The sequence below is a fragment of the Rhinolophus ferrumequinum genome, chromosome 26 (assembly GCF_004115265.2).
Source record: "Rhinolophus ferrumequinum isolate MPI-CBG mRhiFer1 chromosome 26, mRhiFer1_v1.p, whole genome shotgun sequence".
Taxonomy (NCBI): domain Eukaryota; kingdom Metazoa; phylum Chordata; class Mammalia; order Chiroptera; family Rhinolophidae; genus Rhinolophus; species Rhinolophus ferrumequinum.
The window spans coordinates 8074024-8095888 of NC_046309.1; the positions used below are offsets into that span (position 1 = coordinate 8074024).

General features: G+C 49.5%; 1 protein-coding gene and 2 gene segments (V, D, J or C); 1 reads left to right on the forward strand and 2 right to left on the reverse strand.

Annotated features, from left to right (window-relative positions):
- Window positions 1-1382: 1382 nt before the first annotated feature.
- On the reverse strand, window positions 1383-4140 carry LOC117017989 (T cell receptor beta variable 7-8-like). The segment is given in 3 exon segments: window positions 1383-1744; window positions 1865-1959; window positions 4084-4140. Coding segments are annotated over 3 exon segments (514 nt in total).
- A 9712-nt stretch (window positions 4141-13852) lies between these two features.
- On the reverse strand, window positions 13853-14511 carry LOC117017990 (T cell receptor beta variable 6-9-like). The segment is given in 2 exon segments: window positions 13853-14295; window positions 14400-14511. Coding segments are annotated over 2 exon segments (492 nt in total).
- Window positions 14512-15377: 866 nt separating this feature from the next.
- Window positions 15378-20715, forward strand: LOC117018115 (C-type lectin domain family 2 member L-like). The gene is made up of 4 exons (XM_033098905.1): window positions 15378-15617; window positions 17473-17639; window positions 18510-18610; window positions 20285-20715. The coding sequence occupies exons 1-4, from the start codon at window positions 15386-15388 to the stop codon at window positions 20394-20396; spliced, it is 612 nt and encodes a 203-aa protein (XP_032954796.1). The 5' UTR covers window positions 15378-15385; the 3' UTR covers window positions 20397-20715.
- Window positions 20716-21865: the final 1150 nt, after the last annotated feature.

Genomic DNA, 21865 nt, shown 5'->3' on the forward strand with positions numbered 1-21865 from the left:
TTGTCCCCTTTTCATTCTTTCTATATCTTCTTGTATATAATTGAATATTTTCAGAATCATTCCATTTTCTCTCTTTTGTTGGCTTATTAGTTATAACACCGAATTTGCTCTTTTAGTGGTGGCTTTAGGGTTTGTATTTTATATCTCTGCTTTAACAGAGTCTACCTCCGAGTGATATTATATTGCTTCACATAGATTAGGAAAGTCTTATAATGGTAAGATATTTATCCATTTATCTGCTCCCTAGCTTACATTTTACTTTTACACACAGTAGTCTCCCTTTATCTGCGGTTTTGCTTTCTGAGGTGTGTTACCTGAAGTCAACCATAGTCTGAAAAGGAAAATTATTAAACAGTTAGTTTTCAGTTGCACACCATTCTGAGTAGAAAGCGGCATGGTGACATTTTGCACCCTCCTGCTTCGTCCCACCTGGACGTGAACCATCCCTGTGTCCAGTGTCTCCATGCTGTGTACACAACCAGCCTGTTGGTCACTTAGTAGCCGTCTCAGTTATCAGATCAACTGTCATGGAATGGCAGCGCTTGTGTTGCCATAAGTAACTCTTATTTTACTTAATAATGGCCCCAACGCACAAGAGTAGGGATGCTGGCAATTTGGATATGCCACGGAGAAGCTGTAAAGTGCTTCCTTTAAGTGAAAGGAAAAAACAGTTTATATAGGGTTGGGTACTACCCATGGACTCAAGCTCCCACTGGGGGTCTCGCAACATATTCCCAAGGATAATTTTATTCAGGTCTTTATTCTTTGCATCACTGCCCTTTAACACCTTCTCAAGTGGGGTTAGATTTTATGAAATTGAGATGAATTTAAATCTCTCTTAAAAGTAGACTAGAGAATGAGGAAATTAAACACAGAATGACTGCAGGATTGTCAAGAGAAATAACAAAGCAATATATGGACATACGTTAACGTGCGTTATTGTGGGTGACAGTTGCTTCTGAGTAATTGATGTCAGTGACAGTCCTTACTAAGGCTTCTGTTTAATTTTAAGGCTGGTGGCTGCAGATGGCCTAACAGTGTTCTGTATTGCTGGCCCACACCTGGGTACAGTATGGTTTGATCTGGTGACCCTCAGTTCTAGGAGTTTCTTATAAATGTGCTGAAACGTTCTAGTTTTCTGAGAGAATATTTCACTACGTCTGAGACTCAGCTCTGATATTCAAGCTCGATGGTAGAATCTTGAGTTGTGTAAAGGAATCCCAGGAGTCCACAAGCCAAAATTATTCCTACCCAACCTTACCTGTTCTGGTATTTCAAAGGCTCTTTCCTGAGCTCCACTCAGAAGAGCAGTGGAAGTCACAAGTGCTCTTACTCCCCTTGATGCAGGAAGAACAAGGCAACTCCTTTGGGGATTCTGAGAACTAGGAGGAGAGGTGAGCACAGCAGGGTTTATGAGCAGGAAGGAGGTGACAGTGCCATGCTGTGGCTAAGCTGCTGGCACAGAGATACACGGCCGAGTCCCTCTGCTCTGCACGCTGGATCTCTAGAGTGGAGTGCGAGCCCTGTGGCCTCTTAACAACGAACCGATCTTTAGGCATCCCTGATGTGTCCACGGCGTCCTTGCCTTGGAAGTACATCAAAAACTCCGGGCCCTGCCCCAGGGTCTGTCGGTACCAGAAAAGCACAGAATGACTAGAAATTGGATCACACCTGAGACTTACATTCTGGCCCTTCTCTGTGACCTTGTGCCTGGGGGACTGGGAGACGCTATCACCTGCATCACCTGTGAAGACAGAAATTGGAAACAGTAAGGGGGAAAACAACTGTAGTCATCACTCACACACACACACACACACACACACACACACACACACTGAAACTGCTTGGTCTTCTGAGGACTCACCCGTCCCCAGGAGACAGAGGGTCACCCAGCAGAGGAGCCAGGTGCCCATGGCAGGGTCAGGGCAGGAATGGGAGGTTCACCAGGTTAGGGGCCTTCTGAGCATGAGCAGAGGACGAGGGACGTCCCTTGTCCCCACAAGGCAGTTCCCACAGTGACATCACTGAGCCTCCAGATTACCTGACATTAATTAATTAATTGCACGTAAGATGCCAACAACTCTGAGATGCACCATTTTGTTAAGTATATATTAAGGAAAAAAAAATATTGTCACTCATAATCAGAAATGTTAAAAGGTGAAACATTGTGAAGCATAGAATTAATGAAAAATAGTAACTCCAAAGCAGACTCAAATATACACTGCTTCTGTCAGATTCTTTGGCTGTCACCTCTCAGAGCTCCAGTGTTCTGTTGCCCAGACCCCACACCCCCTATCTGGCCAGCCTCCTCATTTCTCTCCTTCTCACATTGTCACCTGGACATCTCCACCTGGCTTCAACAGCACTTCAACAAAGCTGAGGTATAAAGTGCTGACTTTGTCATCTTCCTTCTGAGCTCTCCTACCTTTGATCTCGTTCCAGCATTCGCCGGGTCCTATCCATGGATTGGGCAGGAGTGGACGATGTGGGCATGGAGGATGGGAGAACTGCAACTTCTTTGTCCTGAAAGCGGTTTGAATTCGAAGCTGCAGGGTTGAAAGGGGTGCCTCTGGAGGATACTGATCTAAGTTGGCAAGTAAAGCAAAACACAAAAAACAATTCCCTCTATTAATTCATTAATCTCCATACCGATTTTTGTCCTCAAGTCCTTATCACGATGCTCCTGTGTTTCTAAGTCGTTTTTAAAATAAGCAAATGTAAATGAGCACCCTCTCTAGTGCCTGCATTTCCCAACTCAATAGAAAGAAGGTATATTTTCACACATCTTTTGTTTCAAATTCAAGTGGCAGTCTTGTCACAACGTTGATTGTGATGGCCTTCCTGGGTATATGAACAGCAGGTCACAGTTTTCTCAAATGCGGTTTTCACAAATGAGTGGGAAGAAATGCTGTGGCAGGGAAGGCGTTCTAAGTCCAGTCCTTTTAGGGTTGGACTCTTTGAAATCAGGAGTCTATTTTTGGTCTTCGCCGCCTAAGGAGACGAAACTACATTCGTCTTTAAAGCATTGATCTGAATCCTTCAGGCAAAACTGGGGCTTTGGTCTATTCCTGGATGGTTTGATTACTTGTGCCCAGACAGGCTCACAATTCTTCAAGACTGATGCATGGTCTCCGTCTGTAAATGTTCTGCTGTCACGAACAGCCTTTCTTATCTGGCAAAGGAGGGAGGGCCAGAAAAGCACCGAGCATAGCGTCCTGAACCACAGCCAGGGTGTGGGTCCAGGTGGAGGTGACACTCAGCTCTGTGCTCTGGCACGTGGGCATCCAGGATACAGTCCAGGGCATCAGGCCTCGAGGCCTCTAACTCAGCCAAGAGATATTTGTGCCCTGGGAACCCCCCGACCCCTGCGACAACCCACCAACGTAATAGAGAAAACATGTAGTTTCATTCTCCATCACCTTTGAATCCCAATCCTTGACGTTCTGTTTCTGATCATCTGTTGGCTATTCAGAGCCCCGTGTTCAGTGCCTCCAGAATCTAGGAGACTGGGAGGCGAAGAGACTGAAGGAGAGACAAGTTGAGGAAACTACTGGGAAGATCGAAAGCCATAGCCCGGCCAAAAGGCTTGGGAGGCAGTTACACAGTCCATGAGAGGGCCCTCTCAGCATTCACCTGATCCCAGGACACCAAGGGTGGGAGTTCCCAGTTGATGTGGGCAGCATGTGGGATGGCCTGAGGGGGAACCTGGGTGGTCTTGATGATTCAGTCATTCCTTAAAGACTGTCCACTGGTGCCGGAGCTGCGGTGGGGACTGGCAAGGACACGGGATAAGGACGTCCACAGGCCCCACAATGCTGAGGTTTCCAGTCTAGAAAGCGATGGGGGTTTCCACAGAATAGTCACCCAAGTTCCCGTAAGACAACTGTGCTAAATGCTACTAAATAGCAATGAGTCCTTATAATAAGGGGATTGGACCTAGTAACATGGGGAAGGCATGCTCCAGGGAGGTGGTGGTTAAGCTGAGCTGTGGAGCAAGGAGAACATGAAAAGGGGCTGTGCTGATGCAGACAGTAGAGCTGAGGGGTCCAGAGGCCTCGTGTTGCTCGACTGGCTGAGACCGACTTGCGAGGACTCCCTCAGCACCAGGCAGAGCTCCCGCAGAGCTTGGAGGGTCGCCATGCGGGGGAACCCAGGGGAGTCTCCCATGGGACAGGGTCTTCCCGATTGTGTCAGGGCCTCATAAAGACAAGCCCCCATATCTTCTGTTGGCCTGTCTGTGCCGAGGGAGGTGGCTGTGGGGTGACTGCTGGAACAAGAGGACACAGAGGTCAGGGAGAGACTGTCAGACACGAGGATGGTGTTTTCGGCGATGACAGAAAGTCACACACCCCCCCGAGATTTGTCCTTTGTGCGTGTAGTGGTGTATCAGCATTATCCGTGGAGTCTGTGACAGAGGGAAGCTGAAACTGGACATAGTGCCAAGGACCCCAATACTGCAGACACAAAATAACGGCTTACATTAGGGCTTACTGAGCCCAGGAAAGGGCTTTAGAGAAGTGACCTGACCCAGGAGACAAAGGGCCACATAGCACAGGAGCCAGGAGGCCATGGCGGAGTCAGGGCAGAATGTGGGGGGGATGCAGGGGGTGATTCTCCAGTGTGTGTGATGAGGAAATAAGACTTGGCTGTCAGTGATGTTCATCAGTGATGTCACTGTCCCTGCCAGCCAGTGACTCTTTCATCTACCTCTGCCCTTCCCTCTATCCTCTATCACCCTTCAACGTACAGACATAAACCTTCACTCAGATGGTCTCTGCCCTGCTGCCTTTCTTCTATGGGGCAATAGCTCTGCAAGGTCCTGTCATGTTTGCCCTTCACCCATCTCCCCACCGCCACCTTGCACAAGTGTCCCTCTGCTCTCTCTGCCCCAGCCTCACTCATCTTCGTTCTGTACTTCCTCGTATGTGCCATGTTCTTCTTTCTGCCTCGGGGTCTTCTTTACAGGCTATTTCTTCTGCACAGAACCTGTGTGTCTCTCTCTCATATTCCTAGATCCCTGCTTCATTCCTTATGTGAAAATGTCTTTCAGGCACTTATTCTTACCCGTGAAAAGTAAATCTTAAATTTTACTAGGAGAAAATAAGGAAAATATTTTCAGGCATTTCTGTGAGGGAGAATTTATTTCATCAAGAGACAGAGAAAAACTACTGCTGAATTAAACGCTTGCACATCGAAACACACCATAAAAAAAATGAAAGCATAAGCTACAGACTCGGAAAAGGCACGAGGACTGCACACAAATGAGAGTGAATCGGTGCGAACGTATGTGTTTCTCAAAGTTGCCATGGAAGAGGCGGCAGCCTGACCACAGCGATGTATGAGCTTTCCAGGGCTGCCTGTAGCACGTGTGGAGACGCGGCTGGGCCTCCGTTCTGAATGGCCCAGATGAGGTTAACGATGGAGCAGCTGGGCACATGGAAGACGGACAGACTTTATAACACGGACAAATTCGTTTCCCAATTCTGCGGCTTCTAAACCACGAGACCTGGGGAAAATGACTTCATGTTTCCTCTACAAAGTGGGTAGCAGAGTATTTGACCTGTGTGATTGTTGCAAAGCTTTAAAACACAATCTATGCAAAATCTAGCATGCATTAGGGGCTCAGTCTAGTCATAATAGTTGAAGACTGGAGCACCCCAGTTATCCACCCACAGGAGCATGAATAAACAAATTGTGATATAGAATGGAATACTACTCTGTAATGTGAATTATAAGCTACTGAGATACGCAACACATGTACATTTCAAACGTATTAATTTTTGAGAAAAAGAAGTCAATTGAGTAAGAGTATTTACTATCTGGTCCCATTTATATGAAGTTCAAGAATAGACAAAATGATGGTGATAAAAATCAGAAAAGCAGTTAGCCCTGGGGAATAAACTGATTGGAAAAGAGCACGAGGAAATTTCCTTGGGCGATGGAAACGTTCTTTATCTTGATGTCGGTCATGGTTGCACTGGCGTATGCATTTGTCAAAATTTACCAAGCTATACCTGTATTAATTTGAGCATGTTACTATTAATTATACCAGAAGTATTACTAAAACGTGTCTAAATGAATTGCATAAAAAATGGGAGTCATTTACAATTTTATGCTTTTATTATAGTCCAATTTAGGAATGAATCCCACGCAAATAAGAGAAGACAGGAACATTCACACATACAAAATATTGAGAATGTGAAAAGTTCTCAGTGACTGAAATATACAACATTCAAATTTGGCATTAGAATCAGCTAAACTGACAAGTTTGCCAAGAAACAGCTGAGGACCGGCTGCGAGAAAGCATAGCCAAGCAAAATCTTAAAAAAAAAACAAAAAAAAAAAACAGAAAAAGAAAAGTTCTCAAAGGCTGTTTAAATGATTCCATGAATTCTGCACCGCTGTAAACGCCATTATTTTGGCAAATGGGTCATTCATCATTTTCACCACTTCATCTTTCATGTAGACTTTCAACAGATTGGCCAGTTGGTGAATGGAGATTTCGCCAAGTAAGCAGCGTGCCCCCCTCTCTGGGAGCAGGTCCTGGGTGAGCCAGCACCTGCCTTGCAGGCCCAAAGGGGCGCACAGGGGCACAGCAGGGGCTCATGGGGCATGTACTTCCTGGGAAGCCCAACTATACACCTCCTGGCCTCAGAACTAATGGATCCCAAGCTAAGAAACCTTGCTTTTGGGTGCAGACTTTCACCTGTACGGAGCCAAGGAGGAATACGGGCTAGGGGAGCATAAAATTATTGCCCAATATCATTTTGTAACACAGTAGTACCTCGGTTTTCGAACGTCTCTGTTGACGAACATTTCGGTTTACGAACGCCGTAAATTTTATAGATCTATGGTATCATTAGATAGTAAAACTCACGCTAAATTCTTGTTTTAGGGGTTGATTTTACAGGTCTGGAACGGATTAATCCATTTTGCGTTACTTTCTATGGGGAAATCGCGCCTCGGTTTTTGAACGTTTCAGAACTCGAACAGTCTTCCGGAACGGATTATGTTAAAAAACCGAGGTATCACTGTGTTTTACAAGGAAAAAAAAAATGAGATGCTCACAGATTTTAATCCAACCCAAAAGAATAGTAAGAATTAGGTTATTTCCTAATTTTCTCCATAACCTCAGAAGACTCAAAACACCGCTCGATGACCCAGGAAGGGACTTAGTTTGCCGTCTTGTTTTTGAAAATTCTATTAGTCGATCATCTTTGGGTCTAAAGCTGCTGTTTGATGTACCAACTAACAAGTCCCCTCAGTGGCTTGTTTACTTGTATGTTTTATAACTTGTTACTGAGAATATTTTTTTTCCCTCCAGAGAATTCTGGCTTGATATTCAATGGCTTTGAAGCCCAAGGCTGCTTTATGTAATAGTTTTAGACTCGGAGAACCCCAGATCACTCAGGGAGTTTAAAGCTGCTTTCAGCTTTGTTTTTCTCCACTGAAAAGCAAATGAAATATAAATTTCATCTTGGGCGCTACTGTTCTTCTGCATTACTCAATTACCAGAATATTCTGAGTCGAGGGAATAACATTACGTGCTGTTTGCACTTAGACACACACACACACCGTGATGATGGACCTCAGTTTACACGGAGGTCCATGCTGACCAAGGCCCCTGGGACTGAGAGACCATTGCTGGGAAGTCTGCTGAAGCTTCAATAGAGGCAGTTTTTCCTCCTGGTGAGACGGCCTCAAGAAGGAGGCATCCCTCACGCGTGTGGCTGTCCTTTTTGTGCAGAGAGCAGCTGACTGTGCAGTGCTGTGTATTCACTGCTGGCACAGAGGTACACAGAGGTCTGGTTGGTGCTGGCTGACTCCAGGGTCAAGGGGAAATGCTCATTGTTGTCTCGGGAGACGCTATAACCTTCTGTGACGTCTCCTTTGCTGATGCTGCTGACAGTTCTCGAATAATAAATCAGCCTTGGCCCCTGTCCAGGGTCTTGCCGATACCAGAACATTGCAAAATGGTTCATATGCTGAGAACATTCCAGGATCATCATCTTTCCTGTTTGTATAATATGGTACCTTGGCGTCTGGGTGATTGCAGCATTCACGGGGCCTGTTGCAGAAGCAGACATAAGGTAAAGACAAGGCTTAAGGAGTAACCTCGGTCTGCAAAGGAAAGGAAAAGGCTTGGAGCTGGGACTTTGCAGACCCATGGCGGAGGTTCCTGACTGAATCTAGAACTCACCTGCCACAAGGAGACAAAGAGTCACGCGCAAGAGGCTGGGGCTCATGCCTGGGTCAGGGCGAGACGAGGCTTTGCCGGCTAAATGCTCTGATCCACAGACCGAGAGAGGGAGCTCAGAGGCCCTCCTCCAATGGACAGACAGGTCTGTCTGGGATGTCACTGCCCCCACCCCTGCAGACGCTCCCTGGCCCAGGGTCCCTCCTGGCTTCGCTCAGGCTGAATCACACCTCTCGTAGACGGAGCTAAGCATGGTCGGCAGGGGAGATGGGGTGTGGCTGCGATGCACTGAGCGTAGGATGCACCCCACGCTCTTGGCTCCCCACCTTCCTCTGGGACAGTTGCCTCTGTCTGCACCTGCCTCTGACATCAAGGCTGCTTTGCCCAAATCCTTCAACTGTGGACCTCATTCAAGTTCAGAGAAACCTTCCACCTCTTCCGTAGCTGGAGGTAGCCTAGCAATAACTGAAATTTTCTTCAACAGCTGCTTAATATTGGATCCATGCCTAAGTTTTTTACCCTTTCCCTCCCAGTCTGCTCTCCCAGACGCTCCCCTGAACCCCTTCCGTCTCAGTGGCATCACAGTGCCATCTAGTGGTCAATAACTGAAGTTTCAGCATCATTTCTTCTGCAGTGGTTCAAGGGATGCTGGGAAGTGTCTGCATGGTCAGCAGGGAGAATATTCCAGAAGCAGTATCCTGCAAGCTGTATGCTCAATTTCCTTCAACCCTCATCCCAACACTAATTCTAACCTTGACTCCACTCCTTTGAGCTACCATGCTTAATACCCACCCTCATCCTACTTAATTACTGTCACATTATCTGGCAGCAAGAGTCTGAGATCTGCTTCCTTAAAACTATCTTCTGAGAGGAGGAGAGAGACAAGGGGGTGGGGGATGGAAGTAAATACTATTTAGCCTAAAATAGGAAGAAAAACACACAACTTTAGTATAATGGCTTTCTTTTATCTCCATTACTTAAAAAAAGCAAAAATGCCTCCTGCCCCCCCCCAAAAAAAAGACAAAATATAGATAAGCAAAGGACTGGGCGGGAAATGAGATTACCCCCAAGATGGGGTCAAATGGGTATGAATGAAAAATAGAATTGGAACATAAGGAAAACATAGGATATCTTATACAGCAATAAGCAATCCTGGGGGAAATATTAATAATATCTTTTATATCTGGGGAAAACAAGGATGGATGGAAAGAAGGCAGTCTACACAAAATGAATTAACTTGTACAGTGTACATCTGCTGATTTGAGCAGTAGCGAGATAAGAGATGATTCTGGAAAAAGCAGAGAAGTTGAGGTAAGAAAACACTGGTGCAAAATAGTATTATAAGGAAGCTGACTCTGCCAGGGTCCTGTGGAGGGAGGTGGCAAACACAGAAAGGAAGTGTCTGGAACGGCATTCCAAGGACAGGGAATGCCCGTGTGTGCCCTGGCCTTCTGCACTCCCAGAAGACACAGAGGAACAGAGCAGGACTGCTTTGTGGATGTCACACTTAAAATAAGACCAGGAAAACTCTCTGCCAGGGGCACTTATTCTCTGGTGAAAGAATCTGGTGTCCTGAGCTGCCACACTTTCTGATAAGTGAATTTGGAGGGACTGTCACTCCCCTTCCCGCTGTGCAAGGCTCAGGGCACCTGTATCATGGCTGAGTCTGTGACATCCACCCCCATCTTGGAGCAGCGGTCGATTTCTTAGGACTCCCAGAAACCATGATTCCCCAAACCTGTCCCCTGTGACCAAGGCTTTAGATTTAACAGATATGAACTGTGGCTGCACCCACAGACAGGTACAAGATGTTATTTCTAATATGATTGTCCATATTTACATAAACAATTATAATATAATTGCATAATATAAACAAATACGATAGAACAACATTTAACACAGTGAACAAATAAAAAGGCATAGTCACGTTATTATCAAGAAAATACCCCATCCTCTTGAGTTAAAGAATTAAGGGAAATTAATTTAAACCAAAAGGCGAGGGCACCAAATAAAACACTCAGTCTCTAGAAATCGGATTTATTCATGGGCTCGAGATGAAACTGGAGAACTTGTGAAACTATGCTTCAGTCTAACCCTCAGGACGGGAGCAGTGGGAAAATGAAAACAAAGCAAAGCAAACGGGTTGCTTCAACTAGGCAGAGGGAAGGAAGTCTTGTTATCACCATTATGCTTATCAGTTAATAGGCTTAAAAGCAGTGAGGATATTACTTCACACAGGAAGCCAGGCTTGATAATATACTGCAGAGAGCTTTCGGTGGGACAGGGACAGAAGAGGCTTTAAAGAAAGAAGACCCGGAGGAGGCAGTCACAAACTCTCCAGACGCCGACAACAAATACAGAGGAGGCGGCACCGTCCACAACACGGAACCAAAGCTGTGTGAGGGGGCAGCAGCCCTGGGGTCCTGCAGGAGGCTGTCTGTGTCCAGGACGCTCGCTCAGTCCTTGTCTTGGAGCTCTGAGCTGGCTCTGGGACTCCTAGAACCCAACGAGCCATAGTTATTTCCATCCACCGAGTTTTACAGCCACAGCATTTCAGCAGTTAATTGATGGCCTCTTTCTACCCAAAGGACAGCGGATGTCCAAATCTACTTCTTTTCGTTGGGGAATGTAGAGCAATGAATGACCCATTTAGGGTCTTTAGGAGCTGCAAGGTGAGAGAAGGATGAGGTTTGTGAGCAGGAAGGAGGTGACAGTGCCACGCTGTGGCTAAGCTGCTGGCACAGAGATACACGGCCGAGTCCCTCTGCTCTGCATGCTGGATCTCTAGAGTGGAGTGCAAGCCCTGTGGCCTCTTAACAACGAACCGATCTTTAGGCATCCTTGATGTGTCCCCGGTTTCCTTGCCTCGGAAGTCCATCAAAAACTCCGGGCCCTGCCCCAGGGTCTGTCGGTACCAGTAAAGGCCAACATGACCAGAAATTGGATCACACCTGAGAGTTACATTCTGGCCCTTCTCTGTGACCCTGTGCCTGGGGGACTGGGAGACTTTACCACCTGCATCACCTGTGAAGACAGAAGCTGGGAATGGAATGAGGAAAACAATTGTAGTCATCATCATTTCTCTCTCTGTCTCTGTTTCTCTCTCTCTCTCCTCTCTCTCTCTCTCTCTCTCTTTCTCTCTCTCTCTCTCTCTCTCTCACACACACACACTGAAACTGCTTGGTCTTCTGAGGACTCACCTGTCCCCAGGAGACAGAGGGTCACCCAGCAGAGGAGCCAGGTGCCCATGGCAGGGTCAGGGCCGGAATGGGAGGTGCACCAGGTTAGGGGCCTTCTGAGCATGAGCTGAGGACGAGGGACGTCCCTTGTCCCTCCCCCCCACCACAAAGCAGTTCCCACAGTGACATCACTTCCTCTATCAATCCCCTCAACCTCAGGGACGCAGAATATATATCATAGCACACTTTGATGACTGAATGTAAAGATTCATAAACTCCTCTTTCAACAAAATCAATGCCTGGCTGCCACTTCCGGCTCCAGTGCTGTCCTGAGGCAGAGGTCTCTCACTGCATTTCCAAGTCCATCTTCTCCTTCACGAATCACTCCTCGGTGTGCTGCGCATTTTCACCAGGAATTCCATTTCCCATGGAATCACGGCACCTGCGGCTGTGGGACTGTCTGCGCCCATAGTTCTGGGAAGTAGGCAGACATCAACTATTGATTCGGTTATGTTCCTAGTTCACATAGTCTCATTTCTTTCTCATTTAATGACAATTTTCATAGTATTCTCTTACAGTGTGAGTTCTGTTCTATTTTCAGTTAGCCCTTCTTTTTAATTCCTGATGTTATTTATTTATCACCTACTTTTCTTCACCAGTCCTGCTTATAGTGGGTGTATTGTACTAGTTTCCGAAACAATAATTGTCATTGTTGAATCTCATTAATATAGTTTGCTTTATGTTTCATCTATTTTTGTTCTTTATGTCCCTGTTTTTATTTATTTCAGATTTGGGGAGGGGAGATTATTCTGTACTTTTTTCTACATCCTAAGCTTGATGCTTAGATTGTTATTTTTCTGAACTCACTAGTCCTTTACATCTATGAATTTCCATCAAAGTACAGCTTTAACCGAACACCTATTTATTGATACGTATGTTCTCACTATCTTTTATTTTTAAGCATTTTAAAATTTCTATTCAGATTTCTGGTGAAATTCAGGATTTATTTGGAATTATGTTTCTACGTCTATAAAGTTTTTTAAAAAGTTATCTTTTGTTGTTTCATTTAATCTTTAATGTATTAGTCAGAAAAGGTTTTCTTTATGATACCAGTACTTTAAAACTGAGACCTCCTTCCTATGCAAATCAATACGCATTTTGCACAAATGTTCAATGTCTAATTGAGGATATTTTTTCTAACTTGGGTGTACAGGATTTAATATTTTTTCCTTACATTTGTCTCATTAAAGGTATTATTCAAATGTTATGTATCTTTACTAATGTGTTGTCTATTGATCTATTGCTTACGAAGGCACTCTTGTTAAAATCTTCCACCACAATGGTACATTTGTCAATCTCTCATTTTAATATTGTCATTTTTTTAGCTGAAGCAATATTTTTTATACATCCATATTTATGTCGTATGGAGAAGAGCTAGCCTTTGATGCCTCTGCGATGGGAAGGGACATGGCACAGATGAGGGACCAGAAGCGTGCGTGACTGGAGTAGGAGAGGGCAGGGTGAGCTGTGCAAGCTGGGGCCAGGGAGGTGGGCAGAGAAGACCCAGCGGGGCCTGTGGGCCGTCGGCCCTGGCTGGGCAGGGAAGACGGACAGGAGCAGAGACCAATGAGAGCGAGGGCTGATAGAGGACCTTAGAGAGAGACAGAAAGGAGGTACCCAGGGAGAGACAAGGGGGTCTAGAAGAATCTGAGTTACCAATGACTTTCCATCCTGGAGGTGTCATGATGGAGGAATACTCTTCCTGTGAGTCCGCAAATGATGTAGATGATGTTGGATCTGCCGGCAGTTTCTGGGTGTGGGCCGGGATCGTGTCTCGTGAGACCAAAGAATGGAAACACGGACCCAGGAGAGGCAAAGAGTTTTAAAAACAGGATAGTTTATTGAAAGCAAAGGGTCAGAGCTCCCGAGCGGGAGGGGGTCCCGAATGGGGCTGCCCCCTGAGTGAGGCAAAAGCTCTTTTATACCTTCCTTTGCCTGTTTGGGGAAGGGGAGCTGTTTGAAGGGAACTATTTAAAAGGGAACTGGTGCCTTCTAATGAAATTTGTCTACCAGGTTTGTTCTGCTTGCCCATCCTGAAGGAATTAGCAAAATAACCCACTCTTATCTATCAGATCAGCTCCGTTTGCCAGGCCAAAGGGACTTTTATGATTAACCTCAAGGCCTTGTTACATTTTGTCCTGGAGCGAAGGAGTGATTTCAAAACCTGGAGTATTAGGATATGACTGTCTTTGTTTATTCTACTAGGGACCTCCCTGTCCACCTAAGGACATGCTAACTCTCCTGTATCAGTCAGACTCAGACTAATGACTAGAAAAGTCGGAGCTGGGGAAGCGCCTTCCCGGCTAGTGGGCAGCTGTAGAAGACAGACAGGCAGCGTCAGTGGAGACGTGTCTGCCCGAGGCCCTGGGCCCAGTGCAGGCCTGGCAGACACTGCCCTGGAGACGGATCCCAGCACTCACCGAGTTTCACTCTGCATGACAGGCCGTTCAGGGCTCTGAGACTCCCAGAGCAGGAGTTGAGGCTGCACAGGCTTCACTGGGTCCAGGACGCTGGGCCTCCCCCTGCCTTTTTGTGCAGAGAGGAGGCGGCCGTGCAGCGCTGTGGCGTAACTGCTGGCACAGAAGTACACAGATGTCTGGGAGGGGGTAGCTGACTTCAGCGTGAGGGGGAAGTTCTCTGTGTTTGATCTGGAGACATTGTAGCCCTCGGGGACATCTCCTTCGTTGGTGGTCCCAGCAGCGATTGAGTAATGGATCAGCCTCAGCCCGTGGCCCGGGTCTTGTCGATACCAGCACATGTAGTTGTGGCTCATATTCTGGTCACAGGTCAGTGTCACTTTCTGTCCTGTTTTCAGGATCTGGAATTTTGGGTTCTGAGTGACACCAGCATCCACCAGACCTATGGAGAAGGAGACAAGAAGCTGATGTAGCAGCCACCAGGGAAAGGCTTAGGCTGGGACCTTCCAATTTTCACCCCTGGAAGGGCCACTGCCCAGGACTCACCTGCCTGCAGGAGATAAGAAGCCACACAGCACAGGAGGCTGACACTCATGGCAGGGGCAGGGCAGACAGAGGGGTCTTCTCGGTCTGTGTGTTGATGAACGGGGGATGTAGCTCTCCAGGGAGTGGTCCTGTGATGTCACTCTCACTGCCTGGACCCCAGAGGCAGCCTGTCACAAGGGACCACGCCCCTTCCCGCAGAAGGCCGAATCAAAAATAAATGAACAAACGAACAGCTCAGAATGGGAAGAAAGCTTTCGTCTGACTTTGACACGAGTATTACAGGTCGTCCTTAACCTTGCTGTAAAGAGTGTGTAACTTTAGGTATATTTTATCCCTGTGATAGAAATCTTCATTAGTATCCTGGTTTTGTGTATCTTTGTATTTCTGTACTTCTGTGTCTTAGGGAAAATCCTGACGGCTTTCTGATGCCTTGTATGACTCATGGTCCCAAATAGCCCTTCAAGGATCCTTTATTACTTTGCTTAATGAGACCCCTGGTCTCTGGTTGCCACACCTCAGGGGCAGGCTCGTCACCACGGGAGGAATTAATTCTGCTGTTTCTCGTCAATTCACAGACAGAGAGGACACCTGCCAGAGCCCCTTCGAATTCCCCAGGACTCACGTCCCGTGTTTGGGGTGAGAGAGCATCAAGCAGATTGCCTCAAGCCCGTGGCTGACCTTTCTCTGCGGCAAGATGACGGCTGCTCGGCGCGGCAGGTGCCCTGCTGGCACCATTCACTAGAGGGACTTGAGGAGAAGTGGCGGAATCCAGCGTGAGTGAAAAATGCTCTTTTTTGAGACATCTGTTCCACTGGGGACTATCTCCTTGGGAAGAATCACTGACATTAATTAAATAAGAAATATAATGGCACTTTAAAATCCTATATCTAATGGGCACACTAATCCCACGCTTAGAAGGACCTCATATTTGCTTCAGTGCTCTGCTGTCACGATGCTTATGTTCTTCATGTTTGAACCACAGACAGATGCTGCAAATTATGGCGTCGGTCTCAAGAATACGATTTCCTGTTTCACATCTGTGGTCCCCTCCCGATGTGCTGGTTCCCCTTCAGCCCAGACTCATGTCTGGGGGCTGGGTGACTTGGCATCTATGGGCCTGGGAGAGAAGGACGCAGAATCTACAGTCGGAACCGGAGGAGGAGCCTGATGTGGGAACCACAGTGACACGCCTTGAGCTGGGACCTGGCCAGCCCACACGTGAGTTCCACATCTGTGCCCAGGACTTCTCTGGTCCAGGAGACCAGAGGATATACAGCAGGGGATGCTGGTACCCAGGCAAGGCTGGAACAGAAGGGGGATTTTCCACCTAAAGCCTTGGGTTTTATGGCTTGGACACTTGGGGCCAAGGTGAAGGGAACTCTTCTCCTGATGTAAAATGATCTCTCTGCATTTCGCCATGATCTACTCAGCCCGAGCACACAGTGTGTGAGCCGGAAGCCAGGCTGTGTGTGCCTCTGACGGGAATGCCGAATAATTTCCTCAGCGATGATGAATGTTTGTCAAAATATAATTATAAAATAATTTAAGAGAATGGGTGCTTGAGAAAAGAAATGAGTGAAAATGAGTAAATTTTATAAAAACAGCTTCTACGAGCTGGAAAGGCCTTTTGACGGTCATTTTCTCAAACCATCTATCTCCACAGAGACTTGTCCCTGACATGCATCAGGCGTCTTGCGTGGTTTCAAGTTTTCTAACCATAAGTTTTCCAGAAGTACCTCTCTTAACTATTTAACTATGGGTAGTGATTTTCAATTTCCTATTAAAAAGGACCGGCGGATACACAGAGTGTCCTTTGATTAGCCGGTGTCAGTGTGGCCGGAGGTCCCGAGGGGCTGGAGTGCCGTGGGCCTCTTCTCGGCTCTGTCCTGGTCTACATTTAATCAATCACTGGTATGAAAACAAACACAAACGATGCTCATAGAATGTGTAAGATATACGATCCAAAGAGGGATGTTTAATATGACAGGTGAAAAAAGAAATCAAGATTAAAATGTATCTTTAAAAACACAAATGAGCCAACGTGAGAGAGATAAATGTGGAAGAAAGAAATATAAGATCCTTCATTTGGTTATAAAAAAGCGATTTACGCCATGTTCGGGCCACTGGGGAGACCCGACTTGGAAACAGATCACATGAAAACAATCGAAGAGTATGGTTTATTTCGTTTGGGCAAGGAGGCCCTTTGAGAAGCTGTTGGAAGCTCTGGGCTTCCTTCCCAGAAAAGTGCACGTGTGCACAAACCCCCAGATTCTCCTCTCGGAAGCGGTCTGCAGGCGGGAAAGTAGTGGTACGTGATCCCTTGCTGGTGGTGGGGCCACTTCTGTTGTTCCCTGTCTGTTCTGGTGGCAGCGTTTTAGTGGCAATGGGGGCAGCCTGCAGCGAGCCAGGCAGGATGGAGAAGGGTCTGGAGCGCAAACCCTGCTAGGAATTGCAGAGGAGACGGTGTCTGATTAAGTCTGGAGGAGGTGAGGCTGGTGTCCTTCTAAAAGCAGGCACTAGATGGCAGAGTGGGTTTGCCCTGGGTCACACTGTCACAGGAAGGCAGATTGGAACTCAGAACTGCCTTGTTAGCTAATGAGGGCGAGGCCAGTGAGAGCCGGCCCACGGAGCCTCTAAGTGGTTCCCACCCTGGCTGGAGGGGGAGGACCAGTGGCCTCTAGGGCCCGCCCAGGTCGGAGTTTCTGGGGTTCCATGCTCTGAAGAGTTCAGAGAGAGAGAGAGAGAGAGAGAGAGAGAGAGAGAGAGAGAGGAGGTGTTACCAAGGGGCTAACCTGCTGTCTCAGCCCCTCGTGGTGGTGTCCTGGCCAGTTCCCCAAATTCCTCTTCCTTATGCCTTAGCCACCACCCTTCTTCCTGCCAGGCCCTGTGAGAGGTGCCACCTGAGAAGGCGTCCTCATGAGTCAGGTCAGTGAAGGGCACCAAAATTGAGGCAGGTGGAGGGACCTGCAGGGAGCAGAGGTGGGTTCTTCGGGGGCCAGGCGGGGCCAGGCAGGGCCAAGGTGGGGGGGCAGGAGCGCTGTTGGATGCTGAGCCCCCTCTCTCTTCCCTGCAGCTTCCAAGGGCTGTATCAAGTGTGAAGCGCCCTGCCCAGAGGACTGGCTGCTCTATGGAGGAAAATGCTACTTCTTCTCTGAGGAACCGAGAGACTGGAACACGGGCAGACAGTACTGCCACACCCACGAGGCCGCGCTGGCTGTGGTTCAGAGCCAGAAGGAGCTGGTGAGTGCCAGGGGACAGGGGAACCTTCGGGAGGTGTCGCCCCTGTGACGTGTCTCCAGAGCACACCCAGCCACCGCACAGCCTGCCGTGTGCACATGGGCCCCTCAGGGTCTGAGCAGGTTCAGGGTGGCCTTCGTTTCACCTGCTCTTGTCAAGGCCAACGAGGTCATTCCAGGCCGGTTTGCTGAGCTCAACTCAGTATTGGAACATGTAAGGATTGCGCTTTGCAAATGCACCTGTGAAATAGAAAAACACACTGGCCTCTCCTACGGGGCCATAGCAGGACACGAGCTCTCGTGGAACACCCCAGAGTTTTACCCATAGAAATGTGAAAGAAACACAATCAGTGAGTCTATTGGCCCTTCAGGATTTGGAGGGTAACAGTGGTGTGGCACTCCAAGATAGCACGTAATCTAAAACTCACTTCTGTTTGTCTCCGATACCAGTATAATGGCCCCCTGCTGCAGAGGAAGCCCCAGAAGTACGCAGGTAGAAGGACAGCCAAGCTGAGTGTGGAGATTTGTCCCAGGTAACCCAGCAAGTGGGCGGTCTCAGCTTCCTGCAAATTAGGAATGCTGTCACCCTGGGCCCTGAGCCAGAGGGACAAACCCTGTTCCAGGCTTCCTGGCCCGGGGCGCAGGCTCCCAGAGCCAGGTCCCTTGGAGGCCGCTGCAGGTAACTGCTGGTGGTGAGTGTGAGCACAGGGCTCTCTGTAACCCCAGTGCCTCACTTTTGGGGTACACTGAGGTACCTTCCTCTTGGCATCTGTACATGTTGGCAGTCAGTTTTCAAGCTGAGGTTAGTCTCGGGAAGTGTGAGCATCCAGGAGACTGCACCTGACTCTGAGCTTTCCCTCTTTCCTTGGTGCAGGAATTTATGTTCAAGTTCACGCGGAGGGAACCCTGGATTGGCCTGCGCAGAGTGGGGGATGAATTCCACTGGGTCAATGGGGATCCGTTTGAGCCGGACACGTGAGCTGCGGCTTCATCTTCTGGCCACCGAGCTTAGACCGGGCAGGGCCCAGCCCCCCGGACACCTCCCAAGGGAGAACCACTTGGTTTTGTGCTAACTAGAGTCTGTGCCTTGCACATCCCTCTATGTTGGCGAGAACTTAGCCACATGACTACACCTGGCCTCCAGGGAGGGTGGGAGGCGGGGCCTCTATTCTGGGCAGCCATGTGCCACCTAAACGCTGTTACTGGGGAAGAAAGGGGATCTGAGTCCCGGGCCCCACGAGCGTTCTCTTAGAGAAAACAGCTCTGAAGGAGCTAGGGCTGTGTGCAGTGGTGGTGTTATTTGTGGCCCACGTGGTGTGGAAGTGAGCGTGCGAGGGGGGTGGCAGGTGTGTGAGGCCAAGGCTGGTTTGTGGTGTGGGCGATGGTGGCAGCTGTCATGGGTGTGGGGGGGTGTATGGCTGTGGCAGTGGGGCTGCTGTTAGTGTGGGCGGACAGTCTAGGTTAGGGAAATGCAGGGATTAGGGGAATAAGAGCCTCGGCTTCCAGTCCAGACCCTGCAGCTGGAGGAATAGGCCCCGAGGAGCCAGGTGGGGGCGTAGCTGCTGACCTGATGATGACACGTGAGTGTCCTCCCCCAGGTCCCCACGATCCGCGCCCTCCACCATGGCCAGAAGCTGGTGATCAGCCGCTTTCCCGGCCAACTTAGGGCGAGTGGCCCCCCTGACAAGCGCTTCCCCTTCTCCTGCACTCTTCATATTTCCACCTCTCTGTGTCCTCGTTGCCTCTTCCTTGTTTTCTCTTTCTCTTTCCTGCCCAGATCTGTTCTTAGCGCTGCTGAGGTCTTGCTCTTGCTGCCTCCTTTTTTCCCCTTCCAGAAGCTTCCTACTCCCAGAACCAGGGAGAGCCCTGGAGGCTGAGGTCTGCACAGTGCCAAGCACCTGGCAACCAAGGGCCTCCGGTCACGTTTCCCTGACACTGAGAGGTCCTGCTCGCCCCCCACTCCCTCTTGGGGTCATTCTGACGTCCTCTCTTGTGAGGGCCCAGCTCCGGCCTTGGCCGGGGGCTCAGATCAGGGTAAACAAATGAGGTGAAGAAGAAACCTTGGGACGTGAAAGGGATGATTTCAGGCAGGGAGAGCTTCCCACCCCCAGGTCCACGAATGATGTCAGTGGTTTCCCGGGCAACACAACGCCGGGTGTTAAGCATTGGGGTTATTTGGGTCCACCCCTAACCTGCCGGGTGATTTAATTCTGCTCCTCTCTACTGAGCTCTTCCTGTGCTACGCTGTGCCATAGGGGAGCCCGCTGTCCAGGAGCTGACCGTCTGGGGCTGCTGGGGACAGACAGACACAGGCCCCTGGGAGGCTGTGATGTGGTGCCCCCCGGAGCAGGCAGGCTGCTGGGGGAGGCAGGGTGGGCAGAGGGGGATCCTCAGTGACTGCTGCTCAGGGACCAGCGAGCTGACCCTGGGAGGATGTGGGAGCAGATGCAGAAGGGCAGTGTGCCCAGGAAACTGGGGCATCGGCAGGGTGGCTGGGGCCGTGGTGCACAGAGTAGGGAGACAATGCAGTCCCTGCTAGAAAGGTCTTGGGCTGAATGCTCTGGGAGGTGACTGTAGAGAGAGGGGCAGACACCACAGGGCCCGGTGGGGGATGGGCTGCGTGCCAGGTCTCTTCTCTCCCGGCCACAGATTCCCCGTCGCGGGCCTGGGGGAGTGTGTCTTCGTGGAGCCCACAAGGCTGGTGTCGACGGAGTGTCTGATGACCCGGCCCTGGGTGTGCAGCAAGATGGCCTACACATGAGGTGGGTCAGGCCAGTGGCGCCCTCCAGCGCGGCCAGACCTGCTGCCCCAGTCTCCTCCGCGAGGCGAAGCAGAGAGGAGGGTGGCCTCCGCCCCGGCCCCCTGCAAGGCCCATGGGCCCTGGGTCCTGGTCTCCTTGGCCCCAGGCAGGTCCTGTGGCTCAGCAATGCCACATGCTTAGTAGTGTAGGCACCTGGCCCCCAGTGCGCGCACACACACACGCAAGCGCGCAGTCCCCTGGTGCTGACCGAGCGTCACTGTCCACACACACACAGCACCTCCCCGCAGCCTCCAAGCCATTTCTCTCCTGGTTCCTGGGGAGGCAGGGAGGGCAGGCTTCCTCTCACCTGGGTCCCCCTTCCTGTCCCCCCGTGGTCTGCCTGGGGAGGAAACGGGGGCTGGCAGTTCCCCTGGGCCTGAGGAGGCTCTGCATGCCCCCTCCTCCAACACACACACACTTGGAGCCCCAGAGCAAGCTGCTGGGGGGGCCTCCCCAACCTCTTCCTGGTGCCCCTGGCCGGGTGAGATGTGGGTGGCCTGCCTGGTAGCTGCCTGTGTGAATTTGGGTCCTGGCCCACTTTCAGAAAATAGCTCAGGGAAAGCAGGTGCAGCTCTGCTCTGCTCAGATCTTTTGTCAGCTTTCAGACAAAGCCATCAACTTGGTTTGGTTGACCTTTTCGCATGCTTTCCAGATTTTTAGCAAAATATGGGTACTTGGTGGTTTCATATTTTGTCTTTATTGGGAAGCGAGTGGGGAACCTGGGTGGACAATAAAGAAGTTAAGGTTGCTCAGTGTGGTGGTGGGGGGTCTGTGGGGGTGGCAGGAAGCCCCCCACCCTCCCAGCCCCTGCGGGATGCTTGTTGAGGGGCTGAGGGTTGAGGAAGTGGTTAGCTGCTGCTGCTGCTACGTGGGGGTCCTGTCACCTCATTTAATTCTAACAGAAGTGCCCCAAGGCAGGTGATGCTCCACAGGGGACAAAACTTGACCTTGGCCGGGTCCCAAGGTCAGAAGAAGCAACTGAGCTGTGCTGGGGGGTTCAGAGGGGAGGGATCAGCGACAAGGTGGGCTGGGAAGGAGCCGCGTGAAAGGACAGGGCCCCGAGAACCCGTGCCGTTCGGGTCTGTCTTCTCATTCGATTCTCCAAAGCGTGTTGCCTGAAGCTTTTGAGACACATTGGCAAGTAAGCTCCCCTAACCTTGGGTTTGTCCTGGGGCCAGACAACAATTCTCATCAGTTTAGTAAAGCTAGAGGAAACGTGACTCAGGGTCATCAGTGTTGTAAGAGTTTTTCCATCTGGTTCTTGCCGAGGAAAGGAGCACAAAACTAAAACAAAACGCTGGCACGCCAGGCTTCAGAAACACAGAAAATCCTTCCCAAGGTTATAAACCAGCCAAGCGCCCCCACCCTCCCACGTGGTCAGAGCGAGGCCAGGTTTGCGGTGCTCGCGGGGCTGCGGGGCCCGGCGCTGT

Excerpts from the sequence above, each read along its gene's own strand:
- LOC117018115 (XM_033098905.1), top strand. The coding sequence starts at position 15,386 with ATGCTGCAAATTATGGCGTCGGTCTCAAGAATACGATTTCCTGTTTCA. Across the intron at positions 17,640-18,509 it reads TTCAGAGCCAGAAGGAGCTG|GAATTTATGTTCAAGTTCAC; the intron begins GTGAGTGCCAGG and ends TCCTTGGTGCAG. Across the intron at positions 18,611-20,284 it reads GATCCGTTTGAGCCGGACAC|ATTCCCCGTCGCGGGCCTGG; the intron begins GTGAGCTGCGGC and ends TCCCGGCCACAG.